The sequence below is a fragment of the Cryptotermes secundus genome, unplaced genomic scaffold, assembly GCF_002891405.2.
Source record: "Cryptotermes secundus unplaced genomic scaffold, Csec_1.0 scaffold55, whole genome shotgun sequence".
In the NCBI taxonomy this organism is placed as follows: Eukaryota; Metazoa; Arthropoda; class Insecta; order Blattodea; family Kalotermitidae; genus Cryptotermes; species Cryptotermes secundus.
This window is the reverse complement of record NW_019740654.1, coordinates 1-24,109: the sequence shown is the minus strand read 5'-3', so window position 1 is coordinate 24,109 and position 24,109 is coordinate 1. Positions and strand designations below refer to the sequence as shown.

General features: G+C 38.5%; 3 protein-coding genes across 5 annotated transcripts; 2 read left to right on the top strand and 1 right to left on the bottom strand.

Annotated features, from left to right (window-relative positions):
* Positions 1-1,590: 1,590 nt before the first annotated feature.
* LOC111872325 (zinc transporter 7) lies at positions 1,591-4,154 on the bottom strand. Its single transcript, XM_023866073.2, has 2 exons — positions 3,837-4,154; positions 1,591-3,583 (listed from the first exon to the last, which is right to left on the bottom strand). The coding sequence occupies exon 2, from the start codon at positions 3,559-3,561 to the stop codon at positions 2,500-2,502; it is 1,062 nt and encodes a 353-aa protein (XP_023721841.1). The 5' UTR covers positions 3,562-3,583; positions 3,837-4,154; the 3' UTR covers positions 1,591-2,499.
* Positions 4,155-5,296: 1,142 nt separating this feature from the next.
* Positions 5,297-8,933, top strand: LOC111872312 (40S ribosomal protein S25). 2 transcript variants are annotated; one of them, XM_023866043.1, is made up of 4 exons: positions 5,297-5,405; positions 5,708-5,803; positions 7,390-7,573; positions 8,777-8,933. In XM_023866043.1, exons 1-4 carry the CDS (start codon positions 5,403-5,405, stop codon positions 8,854-8,856), a joined length of 363 nt encoding a protein of 120 aa, XP_023721811.1. In that variant the 5' UTR covers positions 5,297-5,402; the 3' UTR covers positions 8,857-8,933. The 2 variants fall into 2 exon arrangements, with proteins under 2 accessions (XP_023721811.1, XP_023721810.1); XM_023866042.1 differs by lacking the exon at positions 5,297-5,405 and having other exon boundaries at positions 5,675-5,803.
* A 2,122-nt stretch (positions 8,934-11,055) lies between these two features.
* Positions 11,056-24,101, top strand: LOC111872351 (zinc finger protein 471). Of its 2 annotated transcripts, none has more exons than XM_023866138.2 (7): positions 11,056-11,339; positions 13,122-13,309; positions 14,313-14,457; positions 14,537-14,760; positions 17,215-17,438; positions 17,999-18,135; positions 21,046-24,101. In XM_023866138.2, exons 2-7 carry the CDS (start codon positions 13,123-13,125, stop codon positions 23,027-23,029), a joined length of 2,901 nt encoding a protein of 966 aa, XP_023721906.1. In that variant the 5' UTR covers positions 11,056-11,339; position 13,122; the 3' UTR covers positions 23,030-24,101. The 2 variants fall into 2 exon arrangements, with proteins under 2 accessions (XP_023721906.1, XP_023721905.1); XM_023866137.2 differs by lacking the exon at positions 11,056-11,339 and adding an exon at positions 11,489-12,000.
* Positions 24,102-24,109: the final 8 nt, after the last annotated feature.

Below are 24,109 nucleotides of genomic sequence, written 5' to 3'. Positions count from 1 at the left end.
ATTTGTGACAGTTGTCTTGTGTTTTATCCTATATAGATACACTTACTTGTGACGGTTGTCTGTGTTGTATCCGATGTCCAAATAAACGACGCAGAGGAGCTGCAGAAATGCCAATTCAGTCCACCAGCATAACAAATATATTCCTTGAGTATTTTGTGTCCTACCAGAAACAGAAAATGCTCTTTCTATGCACCGCTGTAACTTCTATTGCATTTCTGGAGCCCTTCTAAACTCGCCTATGCAGCTTATTCATAAGACTGGAAATTGGTCATTAGATATTCGATACATGAAATTGTAACATGCACTGATAAAGTTAAAATTTATGTTGCCAATTTAATGACATCCTAACACTTTATCCTGAATGTTACAAATTTCTTTTAAAAGCCTTCTCTGTAATCAAAATTCGTAAAACTATAGCAGTGTAACTGAGATTTGGATCACAAACGTATTACCTAGACATACCACAGGCCTAGTGAAACAAGTTCCATCACAAAATGTGAGCAGAGACAAAATTGGATAAATCATCTCAACAGAATGACATGACAATATACTGAAACAGGTTATAGAGTGTGGGATGTCATTATATGAAGAGACAACCACTTGTTGGACTGTTCTATAATATTTCAGTCACACAGTATACACAGACGAACTTGAGTTTGAAGAATTCAAGAATAACAATACTGAACTAGAAATCTAGAACTGTGAACTTCCAAGTTACGTTGCAACTGATGTTCAGTCAGTCAGTAAGTCTTGGTGTTGAGCCCCGTGTGGGGCTCATGACCAGATATTTATTACTGTTGAACGGTTTTGTTTTCTTGTGGAGCGTCCTCTCTGACGAGAGGTCAGGTCTGTCTTATTTACATGCTACTGGCCCTTGCCAGCGCAGTCTTTCTCAGGTACAAGTCCCTTGGGGCTCGCGACTGTATTTTACTGTCTCAGATTTGAGACTTCCCTTTTCGTCACCTGTAAACTTCCAGGTCCAAGTCACATTGCAACTGACGGTCAGTCAGTCAGTAAGTCTTGGTGTCGAGCCCCATCTGGGGCTCATGACCGGATATTTATTACTGTTTTGCATTTACCGCCTTGTTTTTGTGGGGCGTCCTCTCTGATGAGAGGACGGTTCTGCCTTTTGTATATGCTGCTGGCCCTTGCCAGTGCAGTCTTTCTTGGGTCTAGTCCCTTGGGACTTGAGACTATATTTTACTGTCTAAGATTTGAAACTTCCCTTTTTGTCGCCTCCTACAACTCCACTCTGTAAACTTCCAAGTCCAAGTCACATTGCAACTGATGGTCCATCAGTCTGTCTGTCTTGGTGTCGAGATTTTTTTTTCTTATATGAAAGTTTCTGTCCTGTTCATTTGGGGTGCCCTCTCTCAAAGTCAAAGTCACATTGGAACTGACGGTCTGTCAGTCAGTATGTCTTGGTTTCGAGCCCCACTGTTTGACAGTTACGGTCGTGATTTTGTGTGGCGCCCTCTCTGACGAGATGACGGGTCTGTCTCTTGTATATGCTGCTGGCCCTTCCCAGCGCAGTCTTTCTTGGGTCCCAGTCCCTTGAGACCTGTGACCATATTTTACTGTCTCAGAATTGAGACTTCCCTTTTCGTCGCCTCTTACGACTCGCAGAGTCATGGTGGAGGTATTCGACCCCACCTCCACACAGGTGCCCTCTCTTACACTCAATGTATCTTATATAACCTGGAGTCAGACATATAGAAAACATGTCACTTTCCGTATTGTTGTAGGCTTTGCCTAGCAACCGCTGTTTACTCACCGTTGCTAAGCAAAGATTAAATGCGTACGTGAAGTTGGAACAGGCCCAACTGCCTATCCTATGAATCGAGGAATGACATTTCTTTTTGTATAAAATATAAGCCATGTAGTAACAAAAATGTATACTTTAATAAATAGCCATGAACCTTCCAATAAAAAACAATATTTCCCAGACCCAAACATATCATACATAAGACAGGTATAAAGCATCTGCATTGATTATTCACAAAATCAATGGTTTATTATACACAAATCTGGATATTAAATTATGAGTTGCACTATATACAAATATACATGTGACCACATCATTTCACTGCAATTACAATTAAATTTTATTCATTAGGAGATCTTGCACTGGAAATAATCATCTGGAAGTATTTTTTCCATAGTCACGATTTAACATTCCATACCATTTACATAATCAAATGCACAGAGGAATGCACATGGATACAACTTAGTAATTAATGTGTGTAATTCCTAAGAAGTCAGGATTATAATACTGCCATCAAGTGACAATCATAGTCACACCACCATAGACCCACTTTTTACAGCTTTCATCCGGGTAAACCTCAATTGTTTTGGAAGACAAATGAGGCGCATCACTGTTTCCTTGCACCATGCTACTCCAAGAACTAGTGCAAGCCATCTGTGGTGACACACTCCACACTGAAGGACTGGCAGTGATCTTGGTAGTGAAGAGATATGCCCACTTGTGTCATGGCAAGATCACATGTTGGCATAGTCCAACTGAACATAAAGCTGTTTGACGCCAACAGCAGCAAATATCATATGGGTGTGGCTCACTATGTACTTTGGATCTGATGCTTTTGACACTTCAAGTTTAAGAGCACCTACATACACATCACTACATAAAGTCCAAAAGTGGGGCTCTTGAACACTGTACACACCAGCCAACTGCATCACTTTCTGGTAACACTGGGGCAACACACCATCCAGTGCGGGTGGTTGCCGTTGCATCAAAATTAGCACAGATTCTTTTATGAGTGCAAGGACACTAAGTGCAATCAGTATAGCAATGAACATAGAACAGATTGGGTCTGCTATCAACCACCCAAACATCTGCATCAGGACAGCAGATATGATAACTCCTACACTACCCAGAGTATCTGCCAAAATGTGTAGGAATACTCCCTTCATGATCTGAGAGTCACTACCTGTGAAATCACCTGAATCATGGCTGTGTGAATGATGGTCACTGAAACCACCATGTGAATGAGGATGTGAATGTCCTCCCCCTCCATGTGAATGACCATGACTACCACCCACACCATGAGCATGGCCATGACCATGCTGAAAAGCATATATTCCAACCAGGTTCACTAGAAGTCCAAGGACTGAGACAACAAAAAGTCGCTCATGTTTTACTTCTGGTGGCTCAATAGCTCTTTCTACTGCTTCAGACATTATGAAGAATGCAATAAAAAGAAGAAATAATCCATTGACAAAACCAGCTAAAACTTCAGCACGTACATAACCATATGAAAATTTATCATTTGCTCTCCACCTTGTAATAACAGAAGCAGCAAGTCCTGCTAAAAGACCAGTACAATCAAAGAACATGTGAAATGAATCTGAAATAAGGCCCAAACTATTGGTCCAGATTCCATATGTCAGTTCTACAAATGCAAATGACAGATTCAAAAGTAAGAAAAGAAATAAATTTCGGGAGTTGCGGTCAGAGAATATCAAGCGTATCCAACCATTAAGTTTTTCTTTGATTCTTGATCCCAGTGAGCGAGCTGGATCCTTGTGTGTCATGGGAATCATTTTTGGTGTATATGGTGTGTTCCTGTGAAAACAGCAGCAATATTAGTGAAGTATTCTTATGAATAGTCATGCTACCAAACAAATGGGAGAGCTTTTTTGTCATTTTATCTTCAAAATAACACTTTCATTTTTGCGTGGTTTCTCGAATTTGACATAGGCAAGCATTAATTCTAGATAACACACACTTTTTAATGACTACATCAGACCTTATACACGTCTTACAAAAACATACACTACTATTATAACCACCACCATATAATGGGACTGTAACTCACACTTCCTGTAAAAATTTCTCTGTCTACCGCTGAAAATCATTCACAAAAATTGTCATCCAGATGGAAAAATTATCTTATTTGAATCGATATGAATCGTCACCGGTCCACTATCGCTACATCCTCTACTCTGCCTTCCATATTGCCACACGTTGTGCTTCGCTGTCGAATTTCTTGCCAGTACGACACGCGTATCGCTACAATAGGCAACGGTGTGTCACGTGCGGCGTGAATGTCTCACATTGGTGCTCTTTGATGACTACGCACAGTAATCCGTGCATAACAATATTTTGGAATGTTTGTTCGATAGTTAAGTACCAATGTTTCGAAGGAACCTGCTGCCTCCATTTTCAGAGTAGGATCCTCGGCCGTGATTTCCATAGGACAGTAGTTTCAACAGTTCAGTCAGTTTTCTGAATATCAGCTTGTACTTTATACCGTTGACATACGAATGCCAAAATTTATAAATATTTCGTTAGTACAAATGAAGAGCCACAAGTGTATTGGACAGGCAAGTAACTCATCTGTGAAATAAATACTGCACGGAACTCACATTCTGATGAAGAGTCCATAAGACGCTACAAGCATCATCTACCTAACAGAAAATTCTGTTACCTCCATTTCAAATCTTGCCATCGAGCGCATTTGATATGTGTAATATGATTTTGTACATACTTAGATACACTCATCAGCCTACCACATCATAGGTCCAGTGACTGTAATTATCACTTTAGTGATCCACACTTATTATTGTTCCCAGCCGGAGGCTGCAGTGTCTGTCCAAAATGTTTCGTTTTGTTGGACTCTAGAATGCTATTCTCGAAAGGGGCATTTGAAGAACACGGGTTTTCAAGTTAGATCTATGATGTCCAATTGATTTCATAATTGGTTATATATTAAATTCATTCGTTATGTCTGTAGCAGTTAAACTGAATAATGATACGGTTTTATAGCCTCGCTTGTCTTAATCGCAGTCATGTGATACATTCTGTTCGTACCAAAAAGTCGGTCGCGCATAAGTTACACTTATATAACTTTTCCACACACATAGAGAAAAGACTGTGCTATGACGCCTGAAAGGCTGAATAGCGGAGCCAGAAGAGACTGCTGTTGTTAGGAAATGACACGGTAAACACGTATCCATGGCAATGACTACACATGCTGCAATAGAAGAACCGCGGGAAGCGATCAATAAATCGAAATCCCGTTCCCAGTCACGAAACATGTGACGATGTTGTAAAAATTCTTCTGTCCAGGGGCCGTGATCGATGACAGCTCTCACCGTTGCTGTAACTTCTTTCCGGGTAGCAATTCGATGGAATCACTCTTTATTGCTTGCAAACTTCAGACTAAGACGTACTAATTTTATATAATGCAGGCCATGAAACTATACACCAGTTTATTTCCTCGAATCACGTTTAGACTCTTTGCATTGTTTACGTATGTGTACAACACGAAAAAGGAAATAGTCTGCGTTAAACTGAACCATGTATACTATTTCTGAACACATCCATGTCCCAGAGCGTGCCGTGCCTCTGCATCCGGTTCCTGTAGTTCTTCGTTATAATAATGGTAAGATGTTATAGTATTTTATGGTTGTGATATTAAATATAATGCTGTGGCTTACTATTTGTTGTTCATATAATTGTAGTAATAAACGTGTTTGTTGAACGTTTCAATCAGGTATGTATGAATTATATGAAGTGATTTAGGAAATTTTCGCCATGTGGTATTTCTGGGACTTCACGTGGAAAGTATGTACTGTTCTTCGATACGGCCTTTCAGTGTGTTTAATATGTTACAAAATAGGGTTGTGAGCAATTTCGTGCCTAGAATGAGAATGAGAATGAGCTTTCATGTCGAACTGGTTTCAGCCTCCCAAGAAGGATTCAAAAGGATCCTCTTCCAAACAGCCCCAGAAGACTCAGAAGAAGAAAGAAGGAGGTTCCGGAGGCAAGGCGAAAAAGAAGGTGTGTTACAGGATAAGATCGTGTATGAGGCATTGGTCAACATTTTAAGACCAATACGCAGTAATGTTAGTAATGGCCTGTTTTTTAGTCAGCGATAAATTAATGAATATAGCACATGTATATCGTACAGTTTCCTGGTCTTTTATCAGGTGAACCTATATGAATTCTTTTGTTATTGAACACAAACATGTAGGATATGCTGGTGGTGTTTTACAGTTTTATTTCAGGATTGACAAATGTGTTAAGTTTTCGTTAGGTGAGGCACCATGGGGTAACACCCCTCCCTGTCACAATTTATCGCACAAGTTTCCACTTCATGTGGGGTGTTGAAGTGGAGGGTGTACAGTGCATGTGACATCACAATAACCACAAATGGCCATGTTGGTGACTACATTCACTCTTGCCTTCTTTGCCCTGTGGTATGACCCTTCCATTTCATTCACTAGTTTACCATGAGGTATTTGCATCCATCACTAAACAGTTAGAATCGTCCTTTTCACCATTCAGCCCAGAGGGTGTTATCTGTACACTTCAGGCACTTACAGACAAGAAGCAGTGTGTGAGCTGATTCATCTTCGAGAGTGTTCTGGAAGAATGCCTGAACCTCTCAGTCCACATTGCCATATATCTGATTCCCTTTTCTATATTTTTTTACTGTTACAGTTCTATATAAACTTGAAACTTTTTTGTTGTGGTTTTCAAAGGATTGTAGTGGACCTTGTTAACCCTTTCACTGCTAGTATGTTAAGTAACTCAGTGCCCTATGTGCTGAATTATTTTTGAATCTTTTATAAATAATTTAAGTGCAAAGTATGAAAATTTGTGATAAAATGTAACTAATCTTACCTCAGACAGGGAACAGGCAGCAGAAGTTGCAAAAATGTTGAATTATTCAGTATTTTTCACAGGGGAAAAATTCTATTTAAATCAGGGTTGTCCAAGATGGACCAAAAAAGTACATAATTCACTACCCTAGTCATATCACTATGTCACATGTTGACCAAAGTCCCCAACTTTATTTAAAACTATTATAGAAAGCACTGCGCACTATATGAAGCCATTTTTACCAGGCCTGTGAAATACCCACATCACATGACCATGGAGCATGTGCTTCGCTGTGCAGATGCAACCTTTTACATTTCTTAAGCTAGAGGGCAGAAGAATGCAGCCATTGAAATAAATGATGCTTCATTATGTTCCCAATAGATGACTTTATGCACCCGCCAAGTTTGAATGATATTGGTGCAAAGAAACCTGAGATTTGAAACTATAGAAGTTGCAATACGAGTTTTGTCGATCGCAGCAAGGACGCCATGTTTTTCAGAGATTGACATGTCGACTGCAGCAGCGTAAGGTTTAACAGAACCTGTTTGTTATGATGCTGATGTAATTATATTTATTGAAAATGAGTGAATGGTTATGCAGCAATCCATACATGATGATTCAATTGTCTAGAACAAGATGATGGCAAAAATAAGACTGATTTAATGAGACTGATGGGATCTGCATTGAAAAAGACGTACTTTTCATAAATAAAGGTGATTTGTAATGTTACTGAGTTCCCTCTCCCCTCCACATATTTACAGAAATGGTCAAAAGGGAAAGTTCGTGACAAGTTGAACAACCAAGTGCTCTTTGATAAAGCGACATATGACAAACTCTTGAAGGAGGTTCCATCATATAAGCTGATCACGCCATCTGTAGTCAGTGAGAGACTGAAAGTACGAGGCTCACTTGCAAGAAAAGCTCTTGATGAACTTCTACAGAAAGGTAAGTTTGTGTTTGTGACATGATATTCATTTAAGAAATAAGTACGTAGACTATTGCTTTATAATAGGGAACAGCACAGGCATTAGTGATTAGTTACGTGGCAGAACTTTGATTTGAGTTTGGGCCAGTAAGCAAAAATAAATGCCAGTAGTCACTGACAGGTTAGGAGTCTTTGGTTAGAGTAGTTGCATTAGAGTTGGTAGTTGAAATATGAAGCCCAAATTCAGGAATGGTTAAATGGTTGCCATATTCAGAACATGTTTACTTTCCAAGTATAGTTAGAATGATCAGGTCAAGGAGGATGAGGTGGGCAGAGCATATAGCACAAATGGGGGAGATAAGGAATGCATATAGGATAGTGGTGGGAAAGCCAGAAGGGAAGAGACCACTGGGAAGACCTAGGCATAGGTGGGTGGACAGTATTAAAATGGATCTTAGAGAGGGGATGGTATGGATTGGATTGATCTGGCTTGGGATATGGACCAGTGGAGGGCTCTTGTGAACGGTAATGAACTTTCGGGTTCCATAAACTGCTGGGAAGTTCTTGAGTAGCTGCAGAATTGGCGGCTCCTCAAGAAGGGCTCGTCTCTATTTGTAAGTACTCATATAGTCACTATAAGTTTGTATAGTTGTTTCCAGAGTTGATCTGTCAGTAGTATTCCACTATCTATGGGTTACATTGTCTATGTTGTCAACATCTAATCTCCGTTTTGAACTTCTGATAGGTTCTCGGACCCTGGACATTTTCCACAGTATTCCTCGCAAATGTGACAACAATGAGAATCAATTTTGCACTTGACAGAACCACTACAGAATTTGCCAGATAAGGAAATATGTCTTAACCCTACTCATCAAATATGAACAGAAAGGCTAGATGAGCCATGGGGCATTGCAACATATCTGTACAGGTCACAGCATGACTCATCAGACTACTGACAGAAAATCATATCGCTTCATCACTTTCATGTCCAGACATGATATTTTCCAAAGCTATATTGAAATTGTCACTTAAGTGTTCTGGAAAATACTTGCATAAATCTGACTATACAATAAATGATATAATGATACAAATTCCATCCCAAGTGCAAACAATATATTATGTGTCCTTGATCTTGTTCCGCTACACTACATGTTTCGGCCTCAGACAGCCTCAGCTTGTCGTTCATGGATTTGCAATGATTCAAGAATGCATTTCTGTTGTAGGTCTGATAAAACAAGTGATCAAACACCATGCACAAGTGATTTACACCAGGACAACTAAGGGTGATGACCAACCAGCATAGTGTAATGTTCATACTGTTTTTTTTTCAAATCCTGTTACGCAATTAAAATGAAGAATAAATTATGAAAATCCACTTAGTGCCATGTGTTTTATGTATTCTTTTCAAATGTAATCTATAGCTGACCATCCTGTTTATCAACATGTTCCTTGTCTCCACGTTCAAAAATTACCTGAATTCAGCATGATGTTTCCTTCCAGTTTTTATCTGTAAGCTACACAGCAACACACAAAACTGAAGAATGAAACCACAGATTCCAGAGTTTTTGCATACAGGGACTTAAATGCTAAATTTTCTTTGAAATTTGTGATTGTTGGATGAGAATTCTGGATGCTCAGGTACTAGGTAACTGGGAGTATTGAGTACAGAGGGACTGGGTTTCCCCATGCACTTAGACCAGTTATTGGTCCATTGTGCATCCCCCTTTTCATTTTTACTGTCTCCATACCCTACCGGTACTGGTGCTCGCTATTAGCCCTGTTCTGCCAGCGAGGTTCCAACCTTCTACTGGCAGTGGTATCCAATACTTAGTCCCTTTCTGTCAGAGAGGTCCCCTCTCCTCTGGCAGTGGTACCTAATACTTCCCCCATCTACCGGAGGTCTCCTAGAGACATGAGGTTCTTTTATGTGCCGTAAAGCTGCGACAGGGACCCACAGCTTGAAGTCCCTCCCGGAGGACTTGTTCCCTGAATTTTTCCACCCTTAAAAATTCCACGACCTCCGCCGGGTTTGAACCCGCATACCTTGAGTCATGAGGTGGGAACGTTACCCCTAGACTACGGAGGCCACTTAACTGGGAGTAACTTCAAGATCTGTATTTTCTTTGACAAGATCCATGTAATTGTAAATGCATAGGAACTGACTGCCATGCTTTGTTGGTGTTTCATGGGGTAATGGAGTAACGATAGCACCGTAAATAATATGGCTACAGGCTGCTTAAAGATCTTGGTTCCTTAATTCTATGTCAAGTATCAGTTCATATTATGCACCCACAGTACCATATAAATTTGAAATTCTACTTAGTAATTCATTGTAATAATATGATCAGCTAATGTGCAATTTTACATGCTGTTAGGGACATAAAAGTACTCAAGATGATGTAAAACATGTGATGTATATTGCTGCCATACAAGCTTTACTTTAGAACAGTAGATAAAAAACATTACAAGTAAAAAGACCATAAAGTTCTATTGTTATGGTAGTTCATCTATCAGAGAATGAAGGCTCATATTTCTTGAAAGAACAAGACTCCAATACTGTGTCTTGCAGAAAAGAATTTGAAACAATCAAACCATACCAATATCATAACAATACATAGAACACAGGGAAAGATTTCGGCTGTAAAAATGGTTTAGTACTCATGAACTTCAGGACTGCTACTGATATTAATTCTCTTACACTCATGATAAATTAAACTGAAGTGATTTGGGTTTGTTTCTTGTGTACATGAAATATGCAAAAATTCTCATTGGGAAGACAACTGCACAACAGTCTATGGTTATGTCAAATCTACTTAAAGTCAATGCAGTGAATTCGTACAATGTAAATGTGATTTGTAATTTCCATAAAACAGTATTGTTTCAGTTATATAAGATTGGCCATGGGAACTGATGATCAGTTGTATACAATATTTGAGATTTCTTAACTGCTTAATGGAAGTGCAGAACAAATCACGTTGGTACTCGTTAGTTTTGTATGAGAACACAAATTTCATACAATTCAGTGCATTAGTATATTTCCAAATTCCAATTAAAATTTTACATAAATGTCATTAAACATCTATGACCAACACTATATGTATTGCAATTATGATACCATCATATATATTTAAAGTGCTTACAAGTAGGGGCCCCTGAAGAAAGAGACCAGACATGTGCCCCCCCTGCCCTGGGGCTTTTGAAAACAATCAGAATTGAAAGATATGGAAATATGCCTGTACTACATTATACAAAAGAACTATGTAAAAAATATTATTATACCCTGAATGTCTGGGACAATCCGTAAAAATATACTTATACGACTTAAACATAAGATTGTAAGCAAATTTTCTTTTCCCCCACTGATAAAAAACAATTCTGTCGGCACTCAAATTTCCCGGTAGCTTTGCTCTCGAAAATCAGTCCAAAGAGAACAACCGTGGTTAATTGTGCCACAGAGTATAGCGCAAAGCATTGATTATAAATAATAACGTATGTTTTTGCAGAAGCCATATATTGGTGCCAAATATTATAAAGTTCCATAAATAACATCACATATAAAATTTAAACATTTTAAGAAGTGCACTGAAAATATACTATGAAGAGATTAAAAGAAGTTTACGTTTAATAATGTTTTGTTCAGTGATCGCGTTCTACAGTTCAGTGATACTGAGTATATATTAAGAAAAAAGGACGCGTGTGTGTAATAGTAAGAGCTTGATGCTAATGAGGAGTTACAATTCTTTTTATGGTGTCTGATATAGTCCTTCTAACAATTTTATTATAAAGGTATGATTTACATTACATGGAATACTCGAAGTACTGGTTATTGAGTGATACGCTAGAATGTTCCCGGCATTTTCACGGCTTCTAAGACACTTTGTAAACAATCTTGTGTACTAGATGAAAAATGGCTCTCTAAGTGAACTGTGAAGCTATCTCGTGTCATAGCTTCACTTGTGTAGGTCATTGTTACGCTATGCCTGCGAAGTTGATACGAAATGAAACACATCAATATATGGACGTATCAGTTCATAATTAACTCTTATGAATGCTTTTTGTATGGAATATAATATAAAAACTATGCCTTTTAAAATTGAACTGATACCAAAATCAATGGTTGTCAGTTTCAAACACGGAACAAGTCCGCGTAAAGGAATTCGTACGAAAGTGTCGGCGGTGTCAAGATAAGTTATTACCTAACCGCATGATAAACAATTATGATTTAAGCCAGTTCCTCGAAAATTTTAAATGACACTTCATCACTAACCAGAAAACGTAACAGTCCAGTTCCTTTTTATAGTTCATGCCGGTCCAAATACTGGTACCTCATTCTTCCGTAGTCTTAAATATTGGTAGAGTACTCACAGTACGTGACATTTACTCGTATGTACTGAACAAGACGTGCATGACATGCGATGGCATTCAGATCAACTGGAACCCCCCTGAGGTGCATTTTAGTATTCTTATCAGCACATTGGTCTTGAACTGTTAAATTTTAATCAGGCTTCGTACCAATAGTAGAGAAATTTACACTTGGGATGTTACAAATAATTTTAAACAGGACAAACGGTCATAAGATTTTTCTTGCTTTTCAGTCAAGATATACAATTTTTTACCTGGAACCATGTTTCACATTCTGATGAATTGTACACTCACTAACTGCTTGTGTACCATTTGCATCAGCCAACACAGTTTTTTTGGGTGATCTCTACATACTCTGAAAAGCTTAACAACTTAAATACTCTTACTCAGTATGAAATGTTTCAGAAGGTAAAGCTTCATGCCTTCTTAATTGACAGAAACATAATCTTTTGTCCCTAGCATGATCCTGCTTGTATTAGATATATAAAATTACTTCACCATTTCAGCTGTCGCAGGAGGCAGCACCTTGCCTGGTTTTAAATTTTTTTCTCAGCCACCAATTTCTTGGCAGTCCAAACCATGGAACTGGAAACTTTGAACTCCTGTTGGATTTTCGTAATTGACCAGCTGTTTATAGGAACCATCAGAATTAGAACCTTATCACATGATTTCCATGTTACTTGAAAATTTTCCTTCAGCTGTGCTATTGTTTCATCTTCAACTGAACTAATGCTCCCACTGAAGTCCCTTTGCATAAATTCTTGAAACTAGAGTGTGTAACAAAATAAAGTGACAGTTTTCCAGTCAATTAGATTTTCATGTACCAGTTCCTACAGTTCCTTGTGTCGGACAGTTTCCAACTCCAAGACATAATTTTATTTTATTTTTTTGGGACCAGAGAAATATTCCAGGGGAGACAGGTTTCTATTTCATCCTTTATTTTTTTATAAAACTGACTTGTCCAATTGTACATAATGTAACAGTTATGGATGTTAAATAAATCAATCAATCGATCAACCTTTGTCTTAAAATAGGTTCATTGTATATGTATTCATTAAACTTGAGTTACTAATATCACATCCAGTGCAGTCACAACTCTCCATGAGTGATTCCACACTTTACTGCACACAACATAGCAGCTTGCAAAAAATTGTACTAATGTTAATAGTTTTATACAAATTTTCAGCCAAATAATTGTTGTTTCAGCATGAAGATAGTGTTAAAAAACGTAAGTGGTGAGAGCATCACAATTGATGTAAAGCCTGAAGATACTTTCCGTGACCTAAAGTCAAGAATACAGAATGAATCTGGCGTTCAGCTTGATCTAGAACAACTGAATTTTAAAGGAAAGAAGATAACGGATGATCAGATTGTTGCAGAATATTTCTTTGATGGTTTGTATAGATTTTCTTATATGGATTATAATTTAGTTATGGTTGAAATTATGTTCATTCTACCTATAGCAAATCTCCTTATCTACTTGATTAATATGTGAGACTTCCAATATTTTGCCCTTCCTGCTGTATTTTGGGTGTGGTGCTATATTTTCATGGCTGTTTTCTGTAATTGTTTTAAAGAGATTTCATATTGAGGAGGGGTCATTGTGATTATTCTGAATAATTAATTTTGCCCAATCAATAATAAATTTGAATTTTATAATCATCTCTTTCAAATTAAATTAATGTGGTTATTACTGCTTTCAAAACAGTAACATGGTAAAGAATGTGCTGTAGCACGTCACAGTTGAGTGGGTGGGTGGAGGTCCCAGGTTCAAATCTCAGCCCAGAAACTGTCGGGGTTTTGACTGATTTCCTCAGTTTCTCCAAGCAAATGACAGCATAATACCTCAGTTTAGGTCACAGATAGTCCCTTCTGCAGCCTTTCCAACTCATTATTTACTGATTGCCTTATCATTCAGTGCTGTGTAGTCTGAACTACTGACAATGTCATTAAATAAGCAATAAATAAATAGTAACAAGTCTGAAGTTTTTCAAGAATTTGAATATAGTACATTAATATAAACAGGTAAAAGAGAATAATATGCAGGGCATGAACTTTCTCATTTCTGTTGTTCATGTGAAAGGAAAAGTACACCTTATTGCACTGTATATACTTCTTTTAATATTGAATTACATAGTATTCTTAACCTTACTCACTTTTAATGGGTGAAACACAATCAAAGAAGATTAGACCTAAAAAAAGTACTTGGCAATCTGTCTTTTAACCTCAAAGAATGTACACATATTTTTTAAGTCATAAGGTTTAAATTTAAGGGTTACCTGTCTGGAATATGAATGTTTTTAGCTGCAAGATTCAAGAAAATTTGTTACATCGCTTTGATACTAGAGCAGAAGACAGGACAGTGATGTACTTCACAAAGCATTTTGTTTTCTACAGATATTGGTGCTGGTGAAGAAAGTGGGCCAAAACAAGAAGTCGCTGATAATGTTCAGTCACTGGCATGTGCCGTGCCTGGGTGCCATAACAGTAAATCTTCGTGTCCTGATAAATACTTCTTCCATTTTCCAGTTTCTGAAGACAGGTTAGTTAGATTCCAGCTGTATAAGAGTCTTTGAACATAACATTTAGAAAATTAATACAATTTTTCTTTCTGTTTGAAGGTGCCGGCATTGGCTGTTGGTTTGTAGACGTCTTGATCTACTGGATAAGCCATGTGCCTTAGTGAGTCAGCATAATGTTGTATGTTCTGATCATTTCATAGCCAGTCAGTTTGCTGATAATTCTAAACAAAGACTGAAGAAAGGAGCTATTCCAACTTTGCTTGACTTCAGCAGTCCGAATGTTCCAGTGGAAATAATGGATGGTGATCAAATCATTGTAGAAGGTAGGTGTACCGAACAGGGATGAAATGACAGGAGATTGGAGAAAATTGCACATTGAGGAGCTTCATAACTTGTACTTTTTTCCAAGTATAATTAGAATGATCAAGTCAATGAGGATGTGACAGGCGGGGCACATAACGCAAACGTAGGAGATGATATTGGTGTGAAAGCCAGAAAGAAAGCGAGCACTAGGAACACCAAGACATAGGTGGTGGATAATATTAAAATGGATGTTAAAGAGATGGGATGGGTTGATACGGACTGGATTGATGTGGCTGAGAATAGGGACCAGAGGAGGGTTCTTGTGAACATGGTTCCGTAAAATGTTGGGAAACTGTTAAGTAAGTGAGCAACTGCCAGCTTCTCTAGAAGAGCTCAGCTCCATGGAGTTAGGTATACCTGTGTAACTGTCTCTCGTGTTTGATTTACAGCACATGTTAAGAAAGTATTATAGAATGATCAATACCCTTTTACTAAATGCTGCTAAGTCACACTTTTACTACCACCATGTAAACTATGGAAGCAAGCATAGAAATAATTATTCATGCCCAAGGTCAGAGGGAAATAGTTTACTGAAAATACGAAAGTCTAGTACCAGAAACTGTGTCAGTTGTGATATCATGTTCGCGGCTTTGAAAACAACTTTCTGCCATTTGGAGCAATAAGACCAATAATATGATATACTTAATTGTGTCTAGTGGGCCGCACCATAGCTTAAGTGGTTAGTCGCTGGCTTCCAACCGCGGTGGCCCGGGTTCAATCCCAGGTCTGGTCAAGTGGGATTTGTGGTGGACAAAGTGGCCCTGGGGCAGGTTTTCTCTGAGTACTTCGGTTTCCCCTGCCAATCTTCATTCCACCAATTGCTCCACAATCACCCTCACCTATCATCTGTGGCTGGTACAATAGGCCAGAAGTGGCCGCAGTACAAGGGACTTAGTCCCACCCCACTTGCAATAAAAAATAATTGTGTCTAAAACATATTTCGGGGTGTCATCGCCAGAGAGTGACATAGGTCATTACATTATTAGAAAGTTAACGGGAGCAGCATACATGTATGGTGTGAACCAGAATCACCATACTGGAGATCTCATTGAAGACACAGGACTTCTCTTTCATAAGGCTGCCTGCTCAGGACATACTTACGTACTGACAGATATGTTCTAGACACAGTTTAATGTGTAACAAACTAATGCTTTATCACAACACACACGACATGCACGTGCATGTGCCCAGATGGAATTTGATAATACTGAATCCTATCAAAAAGCTTTAATTTTAAATATGCAGGAGAATGGGTTAGCATTGTACATCTAAGCAATTAAAGCTTCGTAAGTATTGGCTAAATTTAGAAACATCACAAATAAAAGTTGTAATCTTTAATAATTTTTTATGTATTATGTTCTTTATCAAGGTAGTAACTGTCATATACTGTTGTATGACCAGTTGAAAGGGGTCAGAGCACTGTATTCATTTTCACGGTTTAGGCAAAGTCTCCCCCATGCTTCTACATTAAGAAAACATTGTTCGGATAAGCTCATTTGCCAGTTCATGCTTAAGTTGGGTCTTGTGTATGATGGTTTTATTTTGTGTGCCTGTTTTTTTTTTTCTTTTTCTCTTCACAGAAGATACCGCTTTAAGAATAACATTTGTTTCTGCAGTGAGAAGAACTTTCTTCAACATGATAAAACATTTTCTTCCATATCAGTTATTAAACAGCATTAAGTTTGACAAGAGTGTAACTGCAAAATGATATCCAGTACAAGAGAGAGGCTAATAGGTGTCTCAGAGGGTTTTAGATCCATTGATGTTACTGTGACTTCATTTGCATGCACGTATGAAACATGATGGTTCTTATGTAGGATTTTAGGTTCTCACAGCATGGTTATGAAGAGTCATATCTTCTTGGATATAACACCTTACAGTCTGTTGAAAGTCAACCCACATTTTGGAGGAACATTTTGCCTTTATCTTCAGGGGCAAAGAATAACCCAAGAAACCAGCATGAAGCAGGTAACAAGCAGAGCTCTGCTGATGGAGATGGAGGTGACAGGTTCCTCTGAAACATCCTTAGATTTTCAGCGGACTGCGCACCATTATTTCCTGAAAGATGGGACTCTTTATTGACTGTTTTAAACTCACTGTGCGTCTGGCTATCATATAAAACATTTTGAACACTGTCTCTGCTGTATCAGTTTGTCTACTGAGAATGGAAAATGTAAGGTAAACCCACTTTTACACAGTGAAGAACTGTTAGTTGTTTCCCATCCACTTAATCCAGCAACATTAATTCAACTACAATCATATTAGTAATAAAATCATGTAGTCTGTAAGAAAATAAAACCAATTCCAAGTTATTATTAAAAGAACAAAGTAGTGTCATCTCTCAATATGGCCACTGCTCTGTTCTTTATTCTCATCTTTCTTCAGCATAGTACAGTATATGAATTTTTTAATAGAGAACTGTGAAATAGTCATCAAACAGGAGCAAGGAGCAAAGCCACATGTTGAACTTGATTATGACAGTGACCTTGGAGACGTGGATGAAGAATTGGTATCAGAACATCCGGGCCAACTCTGCAGACTCTGCGCATCTGCTGTTAATGAAGTGGTTTACATTTTTAGTGGTACTGGGAAAAAACAGCACATTGCTGAGAAAATTAATATGTGTTTACCTGTGACGGTAAGTGATCTTTATAATTTAGTTTTACTATAAAATGTTAACACTGTAGTTCATCATATCGAGTGACCGCCTCTCGTCGGCGAAGTTAGTGCCAACTTTAGCTGATAGAGGATGTCGTGTGGTCAGCGCAATGAATCCCCACAGCCATTAATTTCGGTTTTCTAGACTGGAGCTCCTCAGTTATCCTCACAAGGCTGAGTGGTCCCCATTCCCAGTCGGTATAGTTCACTTATAGACTAAAACCACAGAGGTCTCCCCCCATATTGCATTTTGAGATAATACAAGCAGCCAGTACTATTATTTGGTAAATGTTTGAATGAATATAAGAATAAGGTATGAATTAGAGATAATAAAGTAAGTTATGTTCTTCAGTAAAATGGTTTCAAAAGTTAAAATGATGGTAACAATATTCATTATCACCTTTGACATTCCTGGATGATTCTTTTTCACAGAAGTTGTATTTGTGTCAACAGTGTACTGTCTCATCTCTGTGACATCAGATTTTACTACTGGTATGATGTTGCAGGACCATAATCTTCCTGTATTAATCTGATTCACAGGTTAAATGTACAGATCCTCTGCCAAAACAGCTGTGTGCACCTTGCATCAACAAGTTAAACATGTGTCATGAATTTGCAGAATCTTGCATTCAGGCAGAAAATAAACTCCTTGAATTGAATGAAAGGAAGCATTTCAGGTGTGTGGACATTTAAACATACACAGATTTAGTATTGACCCATTGTTATTCCCACTGGCACAGCTGTCATATTAGCCATGCTAGCCCAGCTGACACTTTGAATAATTAAATGAAAAATGTTACTTTTGTGGCTCAGTGGTACTGTGTTATACTGGCAGGAGAAGCGATCAGGTAGTGCATCTTCTGCCACCAACAGTGAGCCCACCACAGATGTTGTTAGCCAGTTCCTTCAGGCTTACGCTAGCGATTTATGAACAAAGGCACAGTTAGAATATACATAACATGATGCTTGAAGGGAGAAGGGAACACATGACATTCCAAGCTATTATATTAGTCATGTTAGTAATATTTTCAGTTGCTTACATGCTTGCAATTATGCTACCACATGCCCCCCCCCCAAAATATATATATATATATATAAAAGTTTTAAAACTAACAAAATTTATATATTAGATGGTTCCACCTGTTCTCCAGAAGAAAAGTTCCTCATTTGTTTCTGTGACTTCTTATTAATTATTAGAGTTTGAGTTATTTTTTGCGTCACTGTAGCAGCATGGCAAGAACCAGTAATTGTTATAATCTTGTTGCCTGTTGAAGTGAGCCAGTTTTATTCATCAGATATGGAGTTGTATTTTCAAGGCCTGAAATGTTTTTCCAGGCTTTCACCAATGTTAAGTCAGTAATTCAAAATGAAAGAAGATTGTTGGCTATATTTCAGCACTTGTTTTAAACAACATGGTTGGAGGGAGATGAAAATAACAGGAAACTGGTATAGGCAGGGGGCACACGGTAGCGTAGTTGGTTGAGGCACTATGCTACAAGCCCGATGAGGTGGATTTTTTCAATTTACCTAATCCTTCCAGCCGCACAATGGCCCTGGGGTCGACTCAGCCCCTAACAGGAATGAGTACCAGGAATATTCTTGGGGGTAAATGGCGGCCGGCACGTAAGGCCAACAACCTTACTGCCATCTATGAGCCAGTTATCTAGAAAATGTGGGAACCTCAACATCTCACAACCCTATGGGCCTCCACGGCCTTTTACAGGGATACCTTTACTTTTTTACTGGTATATTCTCCTTATATGTAATATAGCCAACAACCATTTATTCTTGGTAAAGGCCTAGAAAAAAGTCACTTTAACGCTGAAAATTGAAATTCCTCATCGTAATGTGATCTCAGCATGCTGCAAAAAATGCAAGAAATCTATAAACTGCGATAATAAAAATAAATCAAAAAAGAAAAAGTTGAGATTTTCTATTTGGAAATTTGTAGGTGGAATTATCTCAGTTAACATTTCTGAATTTAAATTTTTCAAAATTAACATGGTCATGCCAGGTGTTAATATAGATGGGCAAGTAATGTCTCCAAAATTAAATATCTTGATGTATTAGTGAAGTAGTAAGCTTCAACAACTTCATAAGATTTGTACTCCCATAAAACAGATTTTTCACATTCCTAAAAAATGAATGGCTTGGTAAAATATTTTTTACAACAAAGCAAGACTGGGTGTCATTTATATCCTACAAAGACATGCTAAGATTTAAAAATAGCCCATTGCCATGACCTATTTGGATGGCTGTGCCTACACAGAAATAGATTCCGGTTATGAGACACAGTTGTGTTAGGAATAACCATAGTCACTGCTGCCCAAAAATTGTAATTTATTGTTACCTAAATGTAACCTGGTAGGTTGAGTTTAAAATGACTCTGAAATTTATATGAGTGTGGTTCAGACTTAAACTCTGAAGAAGAGCACTAAGGACAGTATTCAGAAACCACCTTCCCAGAAGACAGCACTGTTCATAATCACCGCTGTGAAAACGTCAAATCATACAAGATTCAAGAATTTGTAAATCTTTCTAAAACATGTGCACAATGAATAGAGTATTTATAAAATGTTAATTGCTATGTTGGCATTAGATCAAGTTACTTAGCTCAGTAATATGTCAAATATGTGTGTTCCTGCATGCATGTATGTAAATTTAGTTTTTGTTGCATATGAAAAAGTAAGGTTATAATTATGTATATAAATGGAACACAGGAGCTCTGGTTGAGTTCATTTTTCTGTGAAGTATCAATACAAATATGTGTGAAAGAGAGAGAGTGCATGCACGTGTGTGTGTGCATTTGTGCATATTTGCATGTGCGCTAATACACATACCAGTTAAATTATTTGGATAAACTGAAATACAGGAACCTCATCAGAAGCAGTAAAATTCTCCCTTGTTGGGTTTCTTAACTGAAACTAGTAACATGTTTTCTGTGGCTGATACCCACTTTCATCCACTTGTCATAATTGTCTTTATATTTTATATTCATAATAATAATTTTTTACAAATTATGAAGTTTATGGTTTGAAGTTTATAATAGTGTATATACATATAATGTCTTAGGAGCTGGGATAGCTCAGTTGGTACAGTGACAGGCTACAGGCTGGACGGCCAGGGTTCAATTCCTGGCAGGGGCAAGATATTTTTCTGTACTCTACAGCATCCAGACCAGCTTTGGGTCCAACCCAGCCACCTGTCCAATGGGTACCAGGGGCTCTTTTCCCATGGGGTAAAGTGACCAGAGCATGAAGCTGACCACTCACCTCCACCTAGGGCCAAGGTCAACAATGGTGTGTTCTGTTTTCCCACATGTCTTCATGTTGTGTTAATTAATTAAGCACAAGGACAACTTTACCTTTTTTATATATCATGAATTACATGCATTTTTAATGTAGTGTCTTTGTGGCAGCTGAAGAATAAAATCCAGAATTCTTAGGGCACTGTGCAAGAATGTAATTTGTAATCATCCTTTGTTTGTATGTAACTGGGGAGCATTTGTATTGAAAAATAGATACTTTTACTAGTCACTTCTTATGCTAAGACAAATGCTCCTGCAATGGTGTTATTTCCTGTTTTAGGTCACATGCTGTATATGATATGGAAGACAATAAAGCAAATGTTGCTATTATTGCCATCAAATCTGAACATGAGCCTGAAAATGCTGGTATAGAAAGCAGTTTTATCAATGGAAGTGTGACATATTGTACAGGAACAAAACAGGGTTCAACCATTAATGGTGTCCAGGAATCTAACAATATAGAAGAAATCTGTGGAGGAAACCGTGCTTATTTCTGTCCTCTTTGCTGTGATGGCAATATGTCCATTAGAAGTGATGCACCCGAAGGCAGTGAAAATTATGATTTGGCATTATTAAAGGAAATTGGAGCAAAAATATATAAGAAGAATAATGTGCATCACTCAGAAGAATTTCATGATGGTCATGAAGTAGTGATGCAGAATAATTTACTTGCTGAAACCAGTGAGGATAGTAATACTGTATGGGGTGATGATGGTCCAGTGGAAAGTGTTAATTTGAGAAGTATATCTCAAGAAGACAGCAAAATTGTAGGGGACGATAAACTATATAATATGGTAGATGGCACTGTAAACTTACTGTACCCAAAAGTAGAGTTTCCCAGCTGTCGTCTTTGTGGAGAGACATTTGCGAACATAGAGCTCTGTCTGGATCATGCCAAGTGTCACATGGAGTCAGATCTTTATCCTTGTAGCCTATGTGAATTGTGTTTCACAAGTGAATTGTGCCTAGTAAGTCACTGTGAGGAGCACAAGGCAGAAGAAAGGCGATTACGACCTAAAGGCTCAAAGCGCCTGGTATGTGCCACGTGTGGGAGAAGGTTCAACAATTCCAAAACTTTGGCTGGCCATAACTGTTTCAGTGCAACACGACCTTTCAAGTGTTTAGAATGTGGTAAATTTTTCCGTACTGAGGCCAGACTTGAATTTCATCAGCAGATCCATGAAGGTGGCAGTCCTGTGGTGTGTGAGCACTGTGGCAAGGAATTCAGCCGAGAAAACAACCTTTTTGATCATGTGCGTTTGGTGCACATGGGTGAGAAAGCACATCGGTGTGAACAGTGTGGGAAGTCATTCCAGCTGAAGGCTCGTCTTGTTGCCCATCAGCGTGTACATACTGGTGAACGTCCCTTTGTTTGCAATATTTGTGGAGGGAAATTCTATGACAATGCAACACTTAAGGGCCATCGAGTCACTCACATGGATGTGAAACCTTTTCAGTGTGACAAATGTGGCCGTTGTTTTGCCCGGAAAACTTTGTTTAAGCAACATGTTATGGCTCATGTGGATGAGTACAAGCAGCCCAGAATGTATAACTGCAAGTTGTGCATTGATAGTATCTTCCCTACATATGCCAAACTTGTTGAACATAGGAAGGATTCACATCCTTCAGTTAAATCCTTTGAGGATGATGTAACTCCACATAACACAAAACCATTTAAATGTGAGGACTGTGGAAAGTCATTTGCATATCGGGTGACTTTAGTAGCACATTGTAGGAATCATACTGGAGAGTTGCCATTTGGTTGTGAGTTCTGTGAAAAAAGATTTTCTCAGAAACGTTCCTTAGTGTTGCATCGTCGTACACATACAGGAGAGAAACCATTTGGCTGTGATGTATGTGGTAAACGGTTTGTTCAGAGTGCCCACCTGTACTCTCATCTTCGTCTACACACGGGTGAAAAACCATACCAGTGTGAAGTATGTGGTGATCGTTTCAGACTCAAGGATGTGCGTGATGCACATCTTCGCAAACACACTGGCGAACGCCCATTCAAATGCAGTGTATGTGCAAAAGCATTTAGAACTAGTCATTCTTATTATCAACACATGTGGATCCACCAAGGCAAGAAACCATACCCTTGTGAATATTGTGGAAAAGCATTTCGTCGATCAAATGGACTTAAAATTCATATCCGAATTCATACAGGTGAAAAACCACATGCCTGTGATATATGTGGTCGCTGCTTCGCACAGAAGCAGGATATGAAAAAACATAGAAATTTGCATGTTGCAGGCAAATTGTAACAGTTGTCTTCGTCTACTGTTAATGGCAATATAATAATAGTAGAGTTGCTTAGGACATTCAGCGACAAGATGTTCTCATGTTTTAGGTACTAGTATTTTGTGTCATGATCATGTTTGTCAACATTTTAATAAATAGTTGTGATGAAGTTCTTCTTTTTGGCAGGTGATGTTTTCATGTATGGATGATATGAAATGTATATTCTCATGACTATAGACAGGTTATTGATTGGTGAATGGATTTATTGACCACTTATACACACTGTTCAGAACTACAAGTAAAAACAGCACTATAGCTTCATACTTTACAAAGCACCACAACACCTGCTAAGCCTTTTTACAGTCTGCTATGTCTTCAAGAGCTGTTCCCTAGCAGTGGCTTCTAACAGTGGAGATTCTCCAGCCTCCTGCACTCAGGTTCAATCTTCACAGCCTCCCATGCAGAATTCAGCCCTCAACTGACTGAGTTTCCCTAATTGTCTTCCTTATAACCCCTTTGCACAGACCGAGTAGAAAACACTTTTTCACCTGTAACTCTATTGTCATAAAGGCTTGTTTACCATACTGTTGCTTAGCAACAGCTGTTGTGTCATTGTTTTAAGGTCTTTGTCTAGCAATGGGTTTATACACCACATTGCCCCCTCCTTAAGGCTATTCATCCTGAATAGCGTACAGGCATGCCACCATTTCTTCTTTTCTGAGGGCTGTGCTTGTGACATCTGTGATGGTCTCGCCTTCCACCCAGTGGCTCAGTTTGCATGGTGTTTACTCTCCAACTGCTCTCACTGCTCCCTCCTTAAGCGCACTTTTATACTTGCATGCCACATGCCAGGCATGTGTATTAACATTGTTTAAATGGGACCATTTTATACTTACCTGCTCACATCGAGCGGTCACTTTCTGCCGCCTGGCATGTGACTGAGGCATGTCGGGACAGGCGTGCGGCCATCAGCGCCTAGCGTGTCCCGCCATGCGGGTGGGACCAATACCATACGGGAGTTTTTATAGTTGACGCTTCACGCCAAGCGGTTTGGTTCAGTTCAGTTCAGTTCAGTTCAGTTTAGCTTCTAGTCTTGCAAAGTG